The sequence below is a fragment of the Triticum urartu genome, chromosome 5A, assembly GCF_056163025.1.
Source record: "Triticum urartu cultivar PI428250 chromosome 5A, HENAU_Tu73, whole genome shotgun sequence".
Lineage (NCBI taxonomy): Eukaryota > Viridiplantae > Streptophyta > Magnoliopsida > Poales > Poaceae > Triticum > Triticum urartu.
This window is the reverse complement of record NC_141877.1, coordinates 446092466-446111271: the sequence shown is the minus strand read 5'-3', so window position 1 is coordinate 446111271 and position 18806 is coordinate 446092466. Positions and strand designations below refer to the sequence as shown.

The window sequence follows — 18806 nt, the reverse complement described above, 5'->3', positions numbered from 1 at the left end:
ATGAAGAGCCTCGCATTGTACTTCTTGCTCCTCGTTTCTGTGGCGGCACTGCCACTGCACGCCAGTGCCTCGCAGGAGGCGCGGCTGAGAGAGTTCATCTCGTCCAGAAGAGGCAGTGTTAGCAGCACCGACACGTTTAGGGTGCGTAACATAGCCGACAGGGTTGCCGGCAGCCTGAGCGCAGAGAACTCTGTCTCCGACCAGAGCTCCATGAAGGCCGCCGACAAGATCACGGCGCTGCCCGGGCAGCCGGAGGGCGTGGACTTCGACCAGTACGGCGGGTACGTGACCGTCGACGAGGAGAACGGCCGCGCCCTCTTCTACTACCTCGTCGAGTCGCCTTCCGGCGCTTCCGAGAAGCCGCTCGTCCTGTGGCTAAACGGAGGTTAGAGCGATCACTGAACATCTCATGTTGGAACATGCATGGCATTGGCAACTGCATAGCTCTAAGGTGCACGTTTATAGATACTGCTGGCTGATCACGCTAGATGTATGTACGCATCCACAGGGCCAGGATGCTCTTCGCTCGGCTTTGGAGCGATGCAGGAGCTCGGCCCCTTCCGCGTAGCCGAAGACAACAAAACGCTCAGCAGAAACATCAACGCCTGGAACAACGGTAAGTACCCATGGCAACTCTAATCCCTCCCCCCCTTGGACCTGCTTAATTACAGACCTCAACTTATTTTGCTTGTGAAAAATAATGGCAGTGGCTAACGTGATCTTCCTGGAGTCGCCCGCTGGCGTCGGGTTCTCTTACTCGAACACGTCTTCGGACTATGACCTGAGCGGCGACGAGAGAACCGCCGACGATGCGTACGTCTTCCTGGTGAAATGGCTGGAGAGGTTCCCGGAGTACAAGGGCCGCGCCTTCTACATCTCCGGCGAGAGCTTCGCCGGGCACTACGTGCCGGAGCTCGCCGCCACCATCCTGTTCCATAACACGTACAACAACAGAACCATAGTAAACCTACAAGGCATCTTGGTACGTGAAATTTACAGTTACACACATGTGTATAAATCTTGAATTTTCTATCTTCGTTTTCGACAACATAAGACTAATTTCTTCTGAACAACGACGACGGTCTCCTTTCTTTCTCCTGACTGAAGGTTGGAAACCCGTATCTGGACGAGAAGAGGAACATCCAGGGGGCCATCGACTTCTTCTGGACCCACGCGGTGATATCCGACGAGGTCTACGCCAATGTCACCAAGAACTGCGGCTTCGGCAACTGGGACGGGAATGTCGCTGGCACGGCGTGCAGCGGCGCCTGGGACGCGTTCGACGGCGGCCACATCGACTACTACGACATATACGCTCCGGTTTGCATCCACGCCCCCAACGGAGCACGTTACCCCAGTGGCTACGTAAGGCAACGATTCTCAGTTACTTGTCCAGTCAAAAGTGGAACTATAGTGATCATGGTCTGAATTGCTAGCTAAAACGACATGCATGCAGCTGCCTGGGTATGATGCGTGCAGTGTGTATCCTACCTGGGCGTATCTCAACGATCCGGCGGTGCAGAGCGCTTTCCACGCTAGAACGACGAAGTGGTCACCCTGCAAGTGAGATCCTTCAACTCGCGGCTAATATGTTGAACGCTTGTCATTTTCACCCAGCACGTACCGAACTCATGTGATTTTGCGCTTGCAGAAACCTGCACTGGAAAGATGCGCCGATGTCTATGCTGCCGACCCTGAAATGGTTGATCGAAAGCAAGCTTCCGGTTTGGATATTCAGGTAGCAGATCACGACCACCCAATATTGTCGTCAGACACCTTAAAACTACATTTTAGTTTTTACGTTATTCATATCCATTTCAAATTTCACCACCCAATAAACTTCCCTGCATTGTACAGTGGTGATTTTGATTCCGTGTGCTCACTGCCGGCGACGAGGTACTCCATCCAAGACCTTGGCCTCCCTGTGACCACTCCATGGCGTCCATGGACAGCAAAGGAGGAGGTAAATAAATCCCATAATCAAAAACACTACTCATCTGAATGCATGGCTGGTCACCCTGAAACTGATGGCTTAGCTGGTTGCACTCGCAGGTGGGAGGCTATGTCCAGCAGTACGCCGGAGGATTCACGTTCCTATCTGTGAGGGGAGCAGGGCATCTGGTTCCATCCTTCCAGCCAGAGAGGGCATTGGTGATGTTGAGCTCCTTCCTGAAAGGGACGCTCCCACCTTACGTAGAACAGCAGTGAGTCATATGCCAAGACAGTTGCTAGTTTGCTACGGCATGAAAATGGAGTCGCCACTTGCTATGAGCTAATTAATATTTTCCTTTCGGAGAGGTTTATTTGCTTAATTTTGGTATAGTATGTACTTGTATCTGGTTAGAGTTGAAAAGGTCCGTGTCCCTTCTGAGTGGACATGGATTTCTTTTTGTATGATTTATGATGTAACTTTAAATCAAATAATTAAAACGGCCACGGCTCAGTGGTTACAATTGCACTTCTTGTATTTCTAATAGACAAAAACTGGCGTACTTTGTAAATTTATGACTCTGTGAAGAGCCGGCAGAGATTTTATTCTATAAGGAGAAATAAATCTCTACTAATTACTCCCTCCGTGTTCCTAAATATAAGTCTTTGCAGATATTCCATTATGAACCACATACGGATGTATGTAGATATATTTTAGAGTGTAGATTCATTTAATTTGCTCCGTATGTAGTCCATAATGAAATCTCTATAAAGACTTATATTTAAGAACGGAGGGAGTATAATAAACAAAAGTGTAAGATCAGAAGACGGCTTAAGTAGTCTTGGATGGTTATACCCTTCATACTTATTTTAGTATATTTTCTTGAATTGATACATGAGCAATACAACAAAAAGACCAACACTACTGAAAAACTGTTTATGTGTGGAAGCTCATCAAAGGCGCGGAGGCATTTGTATCCGCTGCTGGTAATCTGGCCACTTACCAGTGGCGGGCGCAAAATCATGCCACCAGTGGAGAAAGCGGCCGGCCCATGTAGGTTTTTTTCACCGTTTTCTCATTTTTGTTTCCTTTTTCATTTTTATTCTCATTTATTAAACCAAATTTTTATTAATAATAAATAAGAATTCTCTAATTACGGAAGTGGTAAATGGTCAGTGGAAATTGTCAAAATAGTAAGGACGCTATTAAGAGCAGCGTCCAATCCTGGACGCCATTGCTAAGTGTGTTCCTTTATGGACGCTGTTATGCATGATGTCCAGCTATATGGTTTGACTTATTAGGCTCAGCCGAGTTGTCTTTTCTCTTTCTCTGATATACGTAACAGTTTTTGATCCGCAAAACACTAATACGCATGCAGCCGTCGCTTCTAATCTCGCCGTCCCGTAAGCAAGCTCCAGCGGGTAACATCAGCAATCATCAAAGGAATCGTGTTGTCTCACCGGCTGCTCATCATTAGGATCATCCACTTGAACTGCAGTTGGCGCATGTGACTTGTACGCCGTATTGCATCTTCTCTATTAAGTTTTTTGTATAATTCATTCATGGTTGCAAGTGTACTGCGTACAATGTACAGATGATTGTGTTTTTATTTCTGGTAATATAATTGGTAATTGTCTAGTTTATGAGCTGATAGGTCCTGAAAAATTCAACCTTGAGTCAATAGTAAATCAATTTAAGATTTTGATCTTTACTTCCTACATGTTCATGTCTACAGGTGAATTTGAGAACATGTTAATTGTTCTAACATATGTGGATGGTGAAGTGCAACATGGATCCATGGGTGTGGAGTATAGTGTTCCTCCCAAAGTCACATTTTGGGAAAACATGTGGTGATCCAAAGTAGTTGCGCATCAACCGTTTGTGTGCATCAATTCGTTCTCTCCGAATGAACGCACGACCATAGACGGAACCACCGTGCTTTGGCTTCTTCCCCTTGTGCATGGCTACAAGCATAGCAATGTCCTCTTCTTCATGCAAATCAAATTCCTCGTCCGACGATGAATCGTCCACGAATGAGGAGTCAACCGAGCTCTTCTACAATGCAGACAATCATCTTCAAACATACTATCCAATCCCAATTAAAATCATCAAGTTCCGTCGTTTTTTTACATTGGGGAATTTCGTCGAACACCTTGTGCACGGGGTGGAAGAAGATGGCCAGCGGTTCGATTGGTCGCTGTTGCGGACGGCGGCTCAGAGGAGAAATGCTGCGGACGGCGGCGCAGAGGGGAAGGGAGCACGGCGACGCAGAGGAGAAGGGAGCACGGCGGACCTTCGGAGTTGGCGAATCCCGCCGCGGCTGCTTCCCGAAACGGTGGCACCGGGGCGGCTGCTTGACGCCCTCCGGCGAGGGAGGCGACGAGGGCTAGGGCGGCGGCGGCGCAGAGGTGAAGGGAGCAAGGCGGACCGCCGGAGTCGGCGAATCCAGCCGTGCCTGCTTCCCGAAACGGCGGCATCGGGGCGGCTGCGAGACGCCCTCCGACGGGGGAGGCGACGAGGGATAGGGCAGCGGAGGGCGGCGACAATGATGTGGGGCGGTGGCGGCGACGACGACGACGACTTGGCCGGTGGTGGCGGCGACTTTCGGCTACTCGTGCTCGGTCGCGGGCGGCCAGTCGCCAGGCGAAAGCGGAATGAAGTGGCGGTTGGGCGTTTGGCGGGCGACCGCAGTTTTACATTAGTTGCATCTCGTGATGTAAATTTGCATCACAAAGTTTTCAATTTTACATCACCAGGAGACCGCGGTCCAATTTTTTTTACATATGAATTGTTTGTTGGAGTAACGTTTTTTACCCCAGACGATCCAAAAGTTAGGTATCTTTACATTTGGACGGTTTATTGGAGATGCTCTAACAGAGAGCAAGGGGGGTGCAGAAGCACCATTACCGGTGGCTGGATAGCGGCGGCGAGGAGGTGCGCAAGGGGAATAACAGAGCATTGGGCTGCCAGTTCAGAGAATTTGGGTCGTAATGAAACACAGAACGCCACTAACAACAGCGTCCACACCTGGACGTCGTTAGCAACAGCGGCCGTACCTGGACGCTATTAATCACAGCGTCCTTCCTACTTACACAATTTCCAGTTGCCCTTTACCAGTTCCGTAATTAGATGATTCTTATTTATTATTAATAAAAAAATCGGTTTATTAAATTCATGAAATTTTCACAATTTCATAAAACTTTTTTTGGATTCAAAATTTTTATCATTTTCTGTGTACTTTTTATTTTCAAATCCATGAACTTTTCTCAAATTTGTGAAGTTTTCTGAATTTCGTGAACTTTTTCAAATGGTAAATTACTTTTCCATTTTTTGTGAACTTTTTTTCCCAAATTCGAGATTTTTTTTCATTTTTGTGAAAAAAAATCAAATTATGAAATTTCGAAGTGTTGAACTTTTCTAAAATTTGCAAAAATGTCAAATGTCATGAGCTTCTTTTTCATAAACTTTTTTAAATTATTTTGATGTTATTCATTTTTTTCTGAAACTTTTTTCCCATTGGAGATTTTATTTCATTCTTTGAAAAAGTCAACAGTCAACTCTTGGTCAACAGTTGCATGTCCACCAATTAACCTATTTAAGAAAAACTAAATTGGGCCGGCCCATATACTCCTTGCGTGACAATTAGGAGCTCTTAGTAGATTCTCAAAAAACTTCCTTAGCATCTTGTCAATCTCCTGACAAAGATCACATGCTGAAACGCTTATGGCTGATGGAAACAACAAGAGAAGACGAGTTTGTGAGAATACTCGTGACGCTGTGGTCAATCTGGTGGGCTCGTAGAAAAGCTATTCATGAACAAGAGTTTCATTCGCCATTATCAACTTTCAGTTTTGTTGAGCGATATCTTGAAGACCTGTTTCTTCTACCCAAAAAGGTCACACCAAACATCAGTGCAGCCACTGAAGCCACTATGGGACGGAAGAGGAGAACCTGGAAGCAACCTAGAGAAGGCCATGTGAAAGTAATGGTAGATGCAGCAGTAGCAAGGAATGGAAATAAAGGAGTGTACGCAGCGATCTATAGAAACAAGGACGGGCTCTTTTTGGGAGCTTCGGCAGTTGTGGTACGGGGACAAGTCGAACCAGAGATCCTCGAAGCTTTGGCCTTCAACGAGGGACTCGCATTGTCAACTGATTTATACGTGCGACGAATTCACGTGGGAACCGATTGTGCTGGTACTATCTCTCATCTGAAAAACCCGTACTTGAGAACGAGCTCTGCTTTATTCAGGATATTAAAAAGAAGATGCAAGAATTTGACTCGTTTTGCTTCGAACACGAGAAGAGAGACATGAACTGGGAGGCTCATGAACTAGCTAGGGCCTCTGCTTCTTTAGATTATGGTCGCCATGTGTGGCTGATCAGTCCTCCTGATTTCCTATGTATTGAACGACTTGTTGTGCTTGATTAAAAAAGGGAGTGTTTGATCCTAAAAAAAAAAGTAGATTCTCAAAAACCCCTAAAAAAAGTAGATTCTAAAAAAAAGGAGCTCTCAGTACGGAGGCCTTTCTCGCCAGGAAATAGAGGAGCGGCAACAGCTGTCTGCAGGAACGTGTCTCAAAAAAAAAACTGTCTTCAGGAACAGTACAGGGTGTTTTCTAAGTGCTTCAACTATTGTTTTTGACGGACTTATTGACCCAACAACACTGGAGGCACAAGCATGTAATGAAGCGTTGGCCTTAGCCAAGGATCTCAACATACCACAACTAGTCATAGCTACAGATTGCATCGAAGTTGTTACTAACATCAACAATGCAGCAGCAACAGTTTATGCTTCGGTCTAACATGAAATCAAGCACATAAGTAGTGAGTTTTTAGATGTTTCTTTTAAATTTGAGCATAGGGAGTGTAATTTTGAGTCCCATGCTCTAGTTAAGGCAGCTGTTTCACTGCCAGTCGGTCGCCATTTGTGGCTAGGGTTATTTTTTGACAGGATTTGTGGCTAGGGTTATTACCATACATCATTTGTATTTCAAACATTATTGAGTTTTAATAAAGACCCTAGTTCACCTAAAAAAAGAGCTCTCGGTATATTTTAGAGAGAGAAAAAACTTTTGCTCTAGTTAGGAGCCTCGTTTATGTACTCTTACTCATCGGCCCTTTGTTTTTTCTTACTTTTGGGCTGTGGACTGCTCATTCCCAACCATTGTTTGCTAGCGTGCGTCCCAATTAAGAAGCTGCATGTTAGAAACAAAACGTATTTTCCCCAATCGTTTTAATTTCCCCGATCGCGACTAGGGAAAGCTTTCCTCTTCTCAATTTTCACAAGTCCGTGGATTTGTCTCTCCTCCGCCTACCGCTCCGATGGCTGGTGGAAGGGAGGGTTTTTTTTTGTGTCTTGGATCCGGCTAGTAGATAGGTTGGGTTTTAGTCCTTACAAGGATGGCGTTTGGACAGATGGCGCCGCTTCTTCTTCGAGTCAGTCTTTCGGGCTTTAATCCTCGTCAAGTTTTTCGTTGGGACGGATTAGATGGAGCTCCAACATAGATTTCTACCAGCTCCTCATGGCAGCAAGGATAGGGTTTCCTGTCGTGCGTACGCAACGGCGATATTTGGTGTCAGATTCTAAAGCGTTGGTCCTTATGGGCACGTGCACGAAGACTTTCCTGCTGTCATCAACAAGGTCAGGCCTGCTCCGATATGAGAGCCGCGACAGCGGCGCGTCGGTGCTCGTTCTAGAGGCGACAATGGTCGTTCAGTGGTCCATAAACCTCAATGTAACTTTATGTTTGATGTGTTTTGTACTTCCGGTGAATCTTTCTAATAGATTTGATATCTTTTACAAAAAAAAAGATGCATGTTGATTTTTGTATCAATGGAGACCTCCTATTTCACGTGTTTTTGTGTGAAATAGGCTCGCGACGCACACACGAAGCCTAAGGCCGGGCGGGTGTTGTAGTAGCAAGCGGTTCACCCAACACTGGTAAGAGTGTTCCTAAAAAAAAAAACACTGGTAAGAGTGGGCGCTTCTATTTCTCGTGTTCAGCGAGACCTGGGGCCGGCCCAGGATCGCTGGAGGGCACATTCTCAGTTTTTATTACGTTTTGCTTTTATTTTGTAGTTTTGCTTATACTTTAAAATATTCTAAATATATATATATTACAAAAAACACTCTTCCAAAAACATTCGAAAATTGTTGAATGAATAATTAAAAAATGTTGAACGAGTATTTGAAAAATATTGAACATGTATTTGAAAAAAAATTGTACAAGTATTTGAAAAATTGTTGATCATGTATATAAAAATGTTGAACAAGTATTTGAAAAATACTGAACACATATTTAAAAATATTGAACAAGCATTTGAAAAATGTTGAACATGTATTTGAAAAACAAATATTGACAAGTATTTGAAAAAATGTTGAGTAAGTATTTGAAAAGTTTTGAACAATTATTTGAAAATGTTGAGCAAGCATTTGAAAAAGGACTGTGCTAACGACCAGTCGACTGGTCGTTAGCGACAGATCCGCACGACTAGTTCCTACGTGATCGCTATCTTCCCACGCTCACTTTCCACTGATTTTTTTCCTTCTCTCAAAAGTCGTGGTAAATCGCTCGCGGTTTTTTCTGGTTTTTCATCACATAGTATGATAACCAACTAATAACCAACTAGGATTCGAACCTAGGTTTATGCAATACCTATTGAGCCTAATAACCAACTAACCATCTTTTGTTGTTGTCTATTGTAGATAAACAATGTTATTTGAACCTTTCTTATTTCTGCCATATCAGGAAAAAAATAAAGTTTGGCTTGGTAACTTTGGCATGACCAGCATGATAACTATGGTATGAGCAACATGATAACTATACCATGATAAGGCTGATAACTACAGTACGGGAAGGTTAAGGCATGAGGAAGTATGGTAATTTAACACATAAATTACCGATGAAAATGTTTAAAAAACTTTTTTCCCTTGGATGAAAGATACCATGGTGTTTAAAATGTAAGATATTAGTTATCAAATCTGTGATGTATACATTATCATGCTTTTTACATAGAAATTACTAGGTGTATATTTTTCAACAACAAAATTTCAGGTCAAAAAATTATAATGGCGTTTGTATGTGAGTTATCAGCTTAATATGTGTCTATTAACAAGCTATTTACATATAAATTACCGGCGTTGCCCCCCCCCCCTCTCGCCACAGTCGCCACATTTACCAGGGCCGGGTACATAAATTATCAAGTCTGCGATGTGTGATTTATCATGTTATTTGCATAAGAGTTATCGTGGTATGATTCAACAACTCCTCCCACCCTACCCCGCTGATAAAGTTATCAGGATTGGATACATAATTTATCATTTCTACGATGTGTGACTTATCATGTTATTTGCATAGAAGTTACCGTGGTATGTTTCAATGACTCCCCCCCCCCCCCCCAACCCCAACCCCACCGACAAAGTTAACAGGACCGGGTACATAATTTAATGTCTATGATGTGTGAGTTATCATATTATTTGCATAGAAGCTATCGTGGTATGTTTGTTTCAACGACTCCCCCACTCCGGCCCCTCCGACAAAGTTACCAGGACTGGTACATAATTTATCATGTTTACGATGTGTGAGTTATCATGTTATTTGCATAGAAGTTACCATCGTACGTTTCAACGACACCCCCACCCCGACCCCTTTGACAAAGTTATCAGGTCTACCATGTATGAGTTATCATGTTATTTGCACAGAAGTTACCATGGCATGTTTCAGCGACTTGCCCCACCCCATCCTCGTCGGCCAAGTTATCAGGACCGGGGTACATAAGTTATCAGGTCCGCCATGTTTGAGTTATCATGTTATTTGCACAGAAGTGACCATGGCATGTTTCAGCGACTTGCCCCACCCCCACCCTCGCCGACCAAGTTATCAAGACCGGGGTACATAAGTTATCAGGTCCGCCATGTTTGAGTTATCATGTTATTTGCACAGAAGTTACCGTCGTATGTTTCAACAACTCCCCCACCTCCACCCTCGCCGATAAAGTTTTTAGGACCGGGGTACATAAGTCATCAGGTTTATGAATTTTGAGTTACCATGTTATTTACACGAAAGTTAACGGAGGATATTTCATCACCCCCCCCCCCCGGTCGGTAAAGTTAGCAGGAACGGGGTACCTAAGCGCGGAAAAAATCGAACACTAAATTAACTCGTTTTTATGCATACGTAGTAGCGGAGACATGTTAAATAGCCCATTTACTTTCTTTTGTTCAAGAAAGGGATCGTAGGTCAGGTGGTAGGCTAGTTGAGTTGGCTCACTAGTGGTGCAAGGATCGAATCCTCTCTTGTTCACACCAATTTTTGCGTGAAAAAATCTCGAACGAAAAAAGATCTGGAGAGGAAAAAAATGGATCGGGAGGAAAGCAAGAAAATCGGATCTGGCGAACAAAAGGATCTGGAGAGGGAAAAAATGATAAATTATGTTCGCCAGATCTGCACTATAGATGAAGGGTTGCACTATAGCAGTGGCCTACTCGCGGTAATCAAGTATCTACAAAATTAGCCCACCTCCAAACATAAACATGTGGCTGGCTGAGATGGTCACCGGGTATAGTCAAAGTCTGTAGTGGGTCTGTAGGTGCGGGGTTTGATTCCTATTGCCGCTACTTTTTTGAAAAAATGAGCCAACAACCGAGGACGACAGAAGCGTGCATGCCTGTTGCTAACCACCAGTCGGCAGGTACTTAGCTTCCTCGTTTGAAAAAATGTTATACAAGTATTTGACTTTTTTTTGCTCATGTATATAAAAATGTTGAACAAGTATTTGAAAAAGGTTGAACACGTATTGAAGAAAATATAGAACAAGTATTTGAAAAAATGTTGACAAGCACTCCCCCGTCCAAAATAAGTGTCTCAACTTTGTATTAATTTTAATACAAAGTTGTACTAAGGTTGAGACATTCATTTTGGGACGGAGTGAGTATTTGATAAAATATTGACAAGCATTTGAAGGGAAAACGAAAAAAGAAACAAAAACCGGAGAAGAAAATAAAATACAAGAAAGCAAAAAAAAGGAAAACTAAACAAAAAGTGGAGAAGAAAAATAAAACAATAAATCCGAAGAAAAAATGAAAAGAAAAACAGAAGAAGAAAAACAACCGAGGACGACGGAAGCGTGCATGCCTGTTGCTAACCACCAGTCGGCAGGTACTTAGCTTTCTCGTTTGAAAAAATGTTGAACGCGTATTTGGAAAAAAAATGTTATACAAGTATTTGATTTTTTTTTGCTCATGTATATAAAAATGTTGAACAAGTATTTGAAAAAGGTTGAACACGTATTTAAGAAAATATAGAACAAGTATTTGGAAAAATGTTGACAAGCACTCCCCAGCCCAAAATAAGTGTCTCAACTTTGTACTAATTTTAGTACAAAGTTGTACTAAGGTTGAGACATTCATTTTGGGACGGAGTGAGTATTTGATAAAATATTGACAAGCATTTGAAGGGAAAACGAAAAAAGAAACAAAAACCCGGAGAAGAAAATAAAATACAAGAAAGCAAAAAAAAGGAAAACTAAACAAAAAGTGGAGAAGAAAAATAAAACAATAAATACGAAGAAAAAATGAAAAGAAAAACAGAAGAAGAAAAACAACCGAGGACGACGGAAGCGTGCATGCCTGTTGCTAACCACCAGTCGGCAGGTACTTAGCTTTCTCGTTTGAAAAAATGTTGAACGCGTATTTGGAAAAAAATGTTATACAAGTATTTGAATTTTTTTTGCTCATGTATATAAAAATGTTGAACAAGTATTTGAAAAAGGTTGAACACGTATTTAAGAAAATATAGAACAAGTATTTGAAAAAATGTTGACAAGCACTCCCCCGCCCAAAATAAGTGTCTCACCTTTGTACTAATTTTAGTACAAAGTTGTACTAAGGTTGAGACATTCATTTTGGGACGGAGTGAGTATTTGATAAAATATTGACAAGCATTTGAAGGGAAAACGAAAAAAGAAACAAAAACCCGGAGAAGAAAATAAAATACAAGAAAGCAAAAAAAAGGAAAAAAAGGAAAACTAAACAAAAAGTGGAGAAGAAAAATAAAACAATAAATCCGAAGAAAAAATGAAAAGAAAAACAGAAGAAGAAAAACAACCGAGGACGACGGAAGCGTGCATGCCTGTTGCTAACCACCAGTCGGCAGGTACTTAGCTTTCTCGTTTGAAAAAATGTTGAACGCGTATTTGGAAAAAATGTTATACAAGTATTTGAATTTTTTTTGCTCATGTATATAAAAATGTTGAACAAGTATTTGAAAAAGGTTGAACACGTATTTAAGAAAATATAGAACAAGTATTTGAAAAAATGTTGACAAGCACTCCCCCGCCCAAAATAAGTGTCTCAACTTTGTACTAATTTTAGTATAAAGTTGTACTAAGGTTGAGACATTCATTTTGGGACGGAGTGAGTATTTGATAAAATATTGACAAGCATTTGAAGGGAAAACGAAAAAAGAAACAAAAACCCGGAGAAGAAAATAAAATACAAGAAAGCAAAAAAAAAGGAAAAAAAGGAAAACTAAACAAAAAGTGGAGAAGAAAAATAAAACAATAAATCCGAAGAAAAAATGAAAAGAAAAACAGAAGAAGAAAAACAACCGAGGACGACGGAAGCGTGCATGCCTGTTGCTAACCACCAGTCGGCAGGTACTTAGCTTTCTCGTTTGAAAAAATGTTGAACGCGTATTTGGAAAAAAATGTTATACAAGTATTTGAATTTTTTTTGCTCATGTATATAAAAATGTTGAACAAGTATTTGAAAAAGGTTGAACACGTATTTAAGAAAATATAGAACAAGTATTTGAAAAAATGTTGACAAGCACTCCCCCGCCCAAAATAAGTGTCTCAACTTTGTACTAATTTTAGTATAAAGTTGTACTAAGGTTGAGACATTCATTTTGGGACGGAGTGAGTATTTGATAAAATATTGACAAGCATTTGAAGGGAAAACGAAAAAAGAAACAAAAACCCGGAGAAGAAAATAAAATACAAGAAAGCAAAAAAAAGGAAAAAAAGGAAAACTAAACAAAAAGTGGAGAAGAAAAATAAAACAATAAATCCGAAGAAAAAATGAAAAGAAAAACAGAAGAAGAAAAACAACCGAGGACGACGGAAGCGTGCATGCCTGTTGCTAACCACCAGTCGGCAGGTACTTAGCTTTCTCGTTTGAAAAAATGTTGAACGCGTATTTGGAAAAAAATGTTATACAAGTATTTGAATTTTTTTTGCTCATGTATATAAAAATGTTGAACAAGTATTTGAAAAAGGTTGAACACGTATTTAAGAAAATATAGAACAAGTATTTGAAAAAATGTTGACAAGCACTCCCCCGCCCAAAATAAGTGTCTCAACTTTGTACTAATTTTAGTACAAAATTGTACTAAGGTTGAGACATTCATTTTGGGACGGAGTGAGTATTTGATAAAATATTGACAAGCATTTGAAGGGAAAACGAAAAAAGAAACAAAAACCCGGAGAAGAAAATAAAATACAAGAAAGCAAAAAAAAGAAAAAAAGGAAAACTAAACAAAAAGTGGAGAAGAAAAATAAAACAATAAATACGAAGAAAAAATGAAAAGAAAAACAGAAGAAGAAAAACAACCGAGGACGACGGAAGCGTGCATGCCTGTTGCTAACCACCAGTCGGCAGGTACTTAGCTTTCTCGTTTGAAAAAATGTTGAACGCGTATTTGGAAAAAAATGTTATACAAGTATTTGAATTTTTTTTGCTCATGTATATAAAAATGTTGAACAAGTATTTGAAAAAGGTTGAACACGTATTTAAGAAAATATAGAACAAGTATTTGAAAAAATGTTGACAAGCACTCCCCCGCCCAAAATAAGTGTCTCACCTTTGTACTAATTTTAGTACAAAGTTGTACTAAGGTTGAGACATTCATTTTGGGACGGAGTGAGTATTTGATAAAATATTGACAAGCATTTGAAGGGAAAACGAAAAAAGAAACAAAAACCCGGAGAAGAAAATAAAATACAAGAAAGCAAAAAAAAGGAAAAAAAGGAAAACTAAACAAAAAGTGGAGAAGAAAAATAAAACAATAAATCCGAAGAAAAAATGAAAAGAAAAACAGAAGAAGAAAAACAACCGAGGACAACGGAAGCGTTCATGCCTGTTGCTAACCACCAGTCGGCAGGTACTTAGCTTTCTCGTTTGAAAAAATGTTGAACGCGTATTTGGAAAAAAATGTTATACAAGTATTTGAATTTTTTTGCTCATGTATATAAAAATGTTGAACAAGTATTTGAAAAAGGTTGAACACGTATTTAAGAAAATATAGAACAAGTATTTGAAAAAATGTTGACAAGCACTCCCCCGCCCAAAATAAGTGTCTCAACTTTGTACTAATTTTAGTATAAAGTTGTACTAAGGTTGAGACATTCATTTTGGGACGGAGTGAGTATTTGATAAAATATTGACAAGCATTTGAAGGGAAAACGAAAAAAGAAACAAAAACCCGGAGAAGAAAATAAAATACAAGAAAGCAAAAAAAAGGAAAAAAAGGAAAACTAAACAAAAAGTGGAGAAGAAAAATAAAACAATAAATCCGAAGAAAAAATGAAAAGAAAAACAGAAGAAGAAAAACAACCGAGGACGACGGAAGCGTGCATGCCTGTTGCTAACCACCAGTCGGCAGGTACTTAGCTTTCTCGTTTGAAAAAATGTTGAACGCGTATTTGGAAAAAAAATGTTATACAGGTATTTGAATTTTTTTTGCTCATGTATATAAAAATGTTGAACGAGTATTTGAAAAAGGTTGAACACGTATTTAAGAAAATATAGAACAAGTATTTGGAAAAATGTTGACAAGCACTCCCCCGCCCAAAATAAGTGTCTCAACTTTGTACTAATTTTAGTACAAAGTTGTACTAAGGTTGAGACATTCATTTTGGGACGGAGTGAGTATTTGATAAAATATTGACAAGCATTTGAAGGGAAAACGAAAAAAGAAACAAAAACCCTGAGAAGAAAATAAAATACAAGAAAGCAAAAAAAAGGAAACCTAAACAAAAAGTGGAGAAGAAAAATAAAACAATAAATCCGAAGAAAAAATGAAAAGAAAAACAGAAGAAGAAAAACAACCGAGGACGACGGAAGCGTGCATGCCTGTTGCTAACCACCAGTCGGCAGGTACTTAGCTTTCTTGTTTGAAAAAATGTTGAACGCGTATTTGGAAAAAAAAATGTTATACAGGTATTTGAATTTTTTTTGCTCATGTATATAAAAATGTTGAACGAGTATTTGAAAAAGGTTGAACACGTATTTATGAAAATATAGAACAAGTATTTGAAAAAATGTTGACAAGCACTCCCCCGCCCAAAATAAGTGTCTCACCTTTGTACTAATTTTAGTACAAAGTTGTACTAAGGTTGAGACATTCATTTTGGGACGGAGTGAGTATTTGATAAAATATTGACAAGCATTTGAAGGGAAAACGAAAAAAGAAACAAAAACCCGGAGAAGAAAATAAAATACAAGAAAGCAAAAAAAAAGGAAAAAAAGGAAAACTAAACAAAAAGTGGAGAAGAAAAATAAAACAATAAATCCGAAGAAAAAATGAAAAGAAAAACAGAAGAAGAAAAACAACCGAGGACGACGGAAGCGTGCATGCCTGTTGCTAACCACCAGTCGGCAGGTACTTAGCTTTCTCGTTTGAAAAAATGTTGAACGCGTATTTGGAAAAAAATGTTATACAAGTATTTGAATTTTTTTTGCTCATGTATATAAAAATGTTGAACAAGTATTTGAAAAAGGTTGAACACGTATTTAAGAAAATATAGAACAAGTATTTGAAAAAATGTTGACAAGCACTCCCCCGCCCGAAATAAGTGTCTCAACTTTGTACTAATTTTAGTACAAAATTGTACTAAGGTTGAGACATTCATTTTGGGACGGAGTGAGTATTTGATAAAATATTGACAAGCATTTGAAGGGAAAATGAAAAAAGAAACAAAAACCCGGAGAAGAAAATAAAATACAAGAAAGCAAAAAAAAGGAAAACTAAACAAAAAGTGGAGAAGAAAAATAAAACAATAAATCCGAAGAAAAAATGAAAAGAAAAACAGAAGAAGAAAAACAACCGAGGACGACGGAAGCGTGCATGCCTGTTGCTAACCACCAGTCGGCAGGTACTTAGTTTTCTCGTTTGAAAAAATGTTGAACGCGTATTTGGAAAAAAAAATGTTATACAAGTATTTGAATTTTTTTTGCTCATGTATATAAAAATGTTGAACACGTAATTAAGAAAATATAGAACAACTATTTGAAAAAATGTTGACAAGCACTCCCCCGCCCAAAATAAGTGTCTCAACTTTGTACTAATTTTAGTACAAAGTTGTACTAAGGTTGAGACATTCATTTTGGGACGGAGTGAGTATTTGATAAAATATTGACAAGCATTTGAAGGGAAAACGAAAAAAGAAACAAAAACCCGGAGAAGAAAATAAAATACAAGAAAGCAAAAAAAAGGAAAAAAAGGAAAACTAAACAAAAAGTGGAGAAGAAAAATAAAACAATAAATCCGAAGAAAAAATGAAAAGGAAAACAGAAGAAGAAAAACAACCGAGGACGACGGAAGCGTGCATGCCTGTTGCTAACCACCAGTCGGCAGGTACTTAGCTTTCTCGTTTGAAAAAATGTTGAACGCGTATTTGGAAAAAAAATGTTATACAAGTATTTGAATTTTTTTTGCTCATGTATATAAAAATGTTGAACAAGTATTTGAAAAAGGTTGAACACGTATTTAAGAAAATATAGAACAAGTATTTGAAAAAATGTTGACAAGCACTCCCCCGCCCAAAATAAGTGTCTCAACTTTGTTCTAATTTTAGTACAAAGTTGTACTAAGGTTGAGACATTCATTTTGGGACGGAGTGAGTATTTGATAAAATATTGACAAGAATTTGAAGGGAAAACGAAAAAAGAAACAAAAACACGGAGAAGAAAATAAAATACAAGAAAGCAAAAAAAAGGAAAAAAAGGAAAACTAAACAAAAAGTGGAGAAGAAAAATAAAACAATAAATCCGAAGAAAAAATGAAAAGAAAAACAGAAGAAGAAAAACAACCGAGGACGACGGAAGCGTGCATGCCTGTTGCTAACCACCAGTCGGCAGGTACTTAGCTTTCTCGTTTCAAAAAATGTTGAACGCGTATTTGGAAAAAAATGTTATACAAGTATTTGATTTTTTTTGCTCATGTATATAAAAATGTTGAACAAGTATTTGAAAAAGGTTGAACACGTATTTAAGAAAATATAGAACATGTATTTGGAAAAATGTTAACAAGCACTCCCCAGCCCAAAATAAGTGTCTCAACTTTGTACTAATTTTAGTACAAAATTGTACTAAGGTTGAGACATTCATTTTGGGATGGAGTGAGTATTTGATAAAATATTGACAAGCATTTGAACGGAAAATGAAAAAAGAAACAAAAACCCGGAGAAGAAAATAAAATACAAGAAACCAAAAAAAAGGAAAACTAAACAAAAATTGGAGAAGAAAAATAAAACAATAAATCCGAAGAAAAAATGAAAAGAAAAACAGAAGAAGAAAAACAACCGAGGACGACGGAAGCGTGCATGCCTGTTGCTAACCACCAGTCGGCAGGTACTTAGCTTTCTCGTTTGAAAAAATGTTGAACGCGTATTTGGAAAAAAAATGCTATACAAGTATTTGAATTTTTTTTGCTCATGTATATAAAAATGTTGAACAAGTATTTGAAAAAGGTTGAACACGTATTTAAGAAAATATAGAACAAGTATTTGAAAAAATGTTGACAAGCACTCCCCCGCCCAAAATAAGTGTCTCAACTTTGTTCTAATTTTAGTACAAAGTTGTACTAAGGTTGAGACATTCATTTTGGGACGGAGTGAGTATTTGATAAAATATTGACAAGCATTTGAAGGGAAAACGAAAAAAGAAACAAAAACCCGGAGAAGAAAATAAAATACAAGAAAGCAAAAAAAAGGAAAAAAAAGAAAACTAAACAAAAAGTGGAGAAGAAAAATAAAACAATAAATCCGAAGAAAAAATGAAAAGAAAAACAGAAGAAGAAAAACAACCGAGGACGACGGAAGCGTGCATGCCTGTTGCTAACCACCAGTCGGCAGGTACTTAGCTTTCTCGTTTGAAAAAATGTTGAACGCGTATTTGGAAAAAAATGTTATACAAGTATTTGATTTTTTTTTGCTCATGTATATAAAAATGTTGAACAAGTATTTGAAAAAGGTTGAACACGTATTTAAGAAAATATAGAACAAGTATTTGGAAAAATGTTGACAAGCACTCCCCAGCCCAAAATAAGTGTCTCAACTTTGTACTAATTTTAGTACAAAGTTGTACTAAGGTTGAGACATTCATTTTGGGACGGAGTGAGTATTTGATAAAATATTGACAAGCATTTGAAGGGAAAACGAAAAAAGAAACAAAAACCCGGAGAAGAAAATAAAATACAAGAAAGCAAAAAAAGGAAAAAAAAGGAAAACTAAACAAAAAGTGGAGAAGAAAAATAAAACAATAAATCCGAAGAAAAAATGAAAAGAAAAACAGAAGAAGAAAAACAACCGAGGACGACGGAAGCGTGCATGCCTGTTGCTAACCACCAGTCGGCAGGTACTTAGCTTTCTCGTTTGAAAAAATGTTGAACGCGTATTTGGAAAAAAATGTTATACAAGTATTTGATTTTTTTTTGCTCATGTATATAAAAATGTTGAACAAGTATTTGAAAAAGGTTGAACACGTATTTAAGAAAATATAGAACAAGTATTTGAAAAAATGTTGACAAGCACTCCCCCGCCCAAAATAAGTGTCTCAACTTTGTACTAATTTTAGTACAAAGTTGTACTAAGGT

General features: G+C 38.8%; 1 protein-coding gene across 1 annotated transcript; it reads left to right on the top strand.

Annotated features, from left to right (window-relative positions):
- On the top strand, window positions 1-2208 carry LOC125556173 (serine carboxypeptidase 1-like). The gene is made up of 8 exons (XM_048718955.2): window positions 1-385; window positions 509-616; window positions 708-982; window positions 1108-1365; window positions 1457-1563; window positions 1652-1738; window positions 1858-1963; window positions 2053-2208. The coding sequence occupies exons 1-8, from the start codon at window positions 1-3 to the stop codon at window positions 2206-2208; spliced, it is 1482 nt and encodes a 493-aa protein (XP_048574912.2).
- Window positions 2209-18806: the final 16598 nt, after the last annotated feature.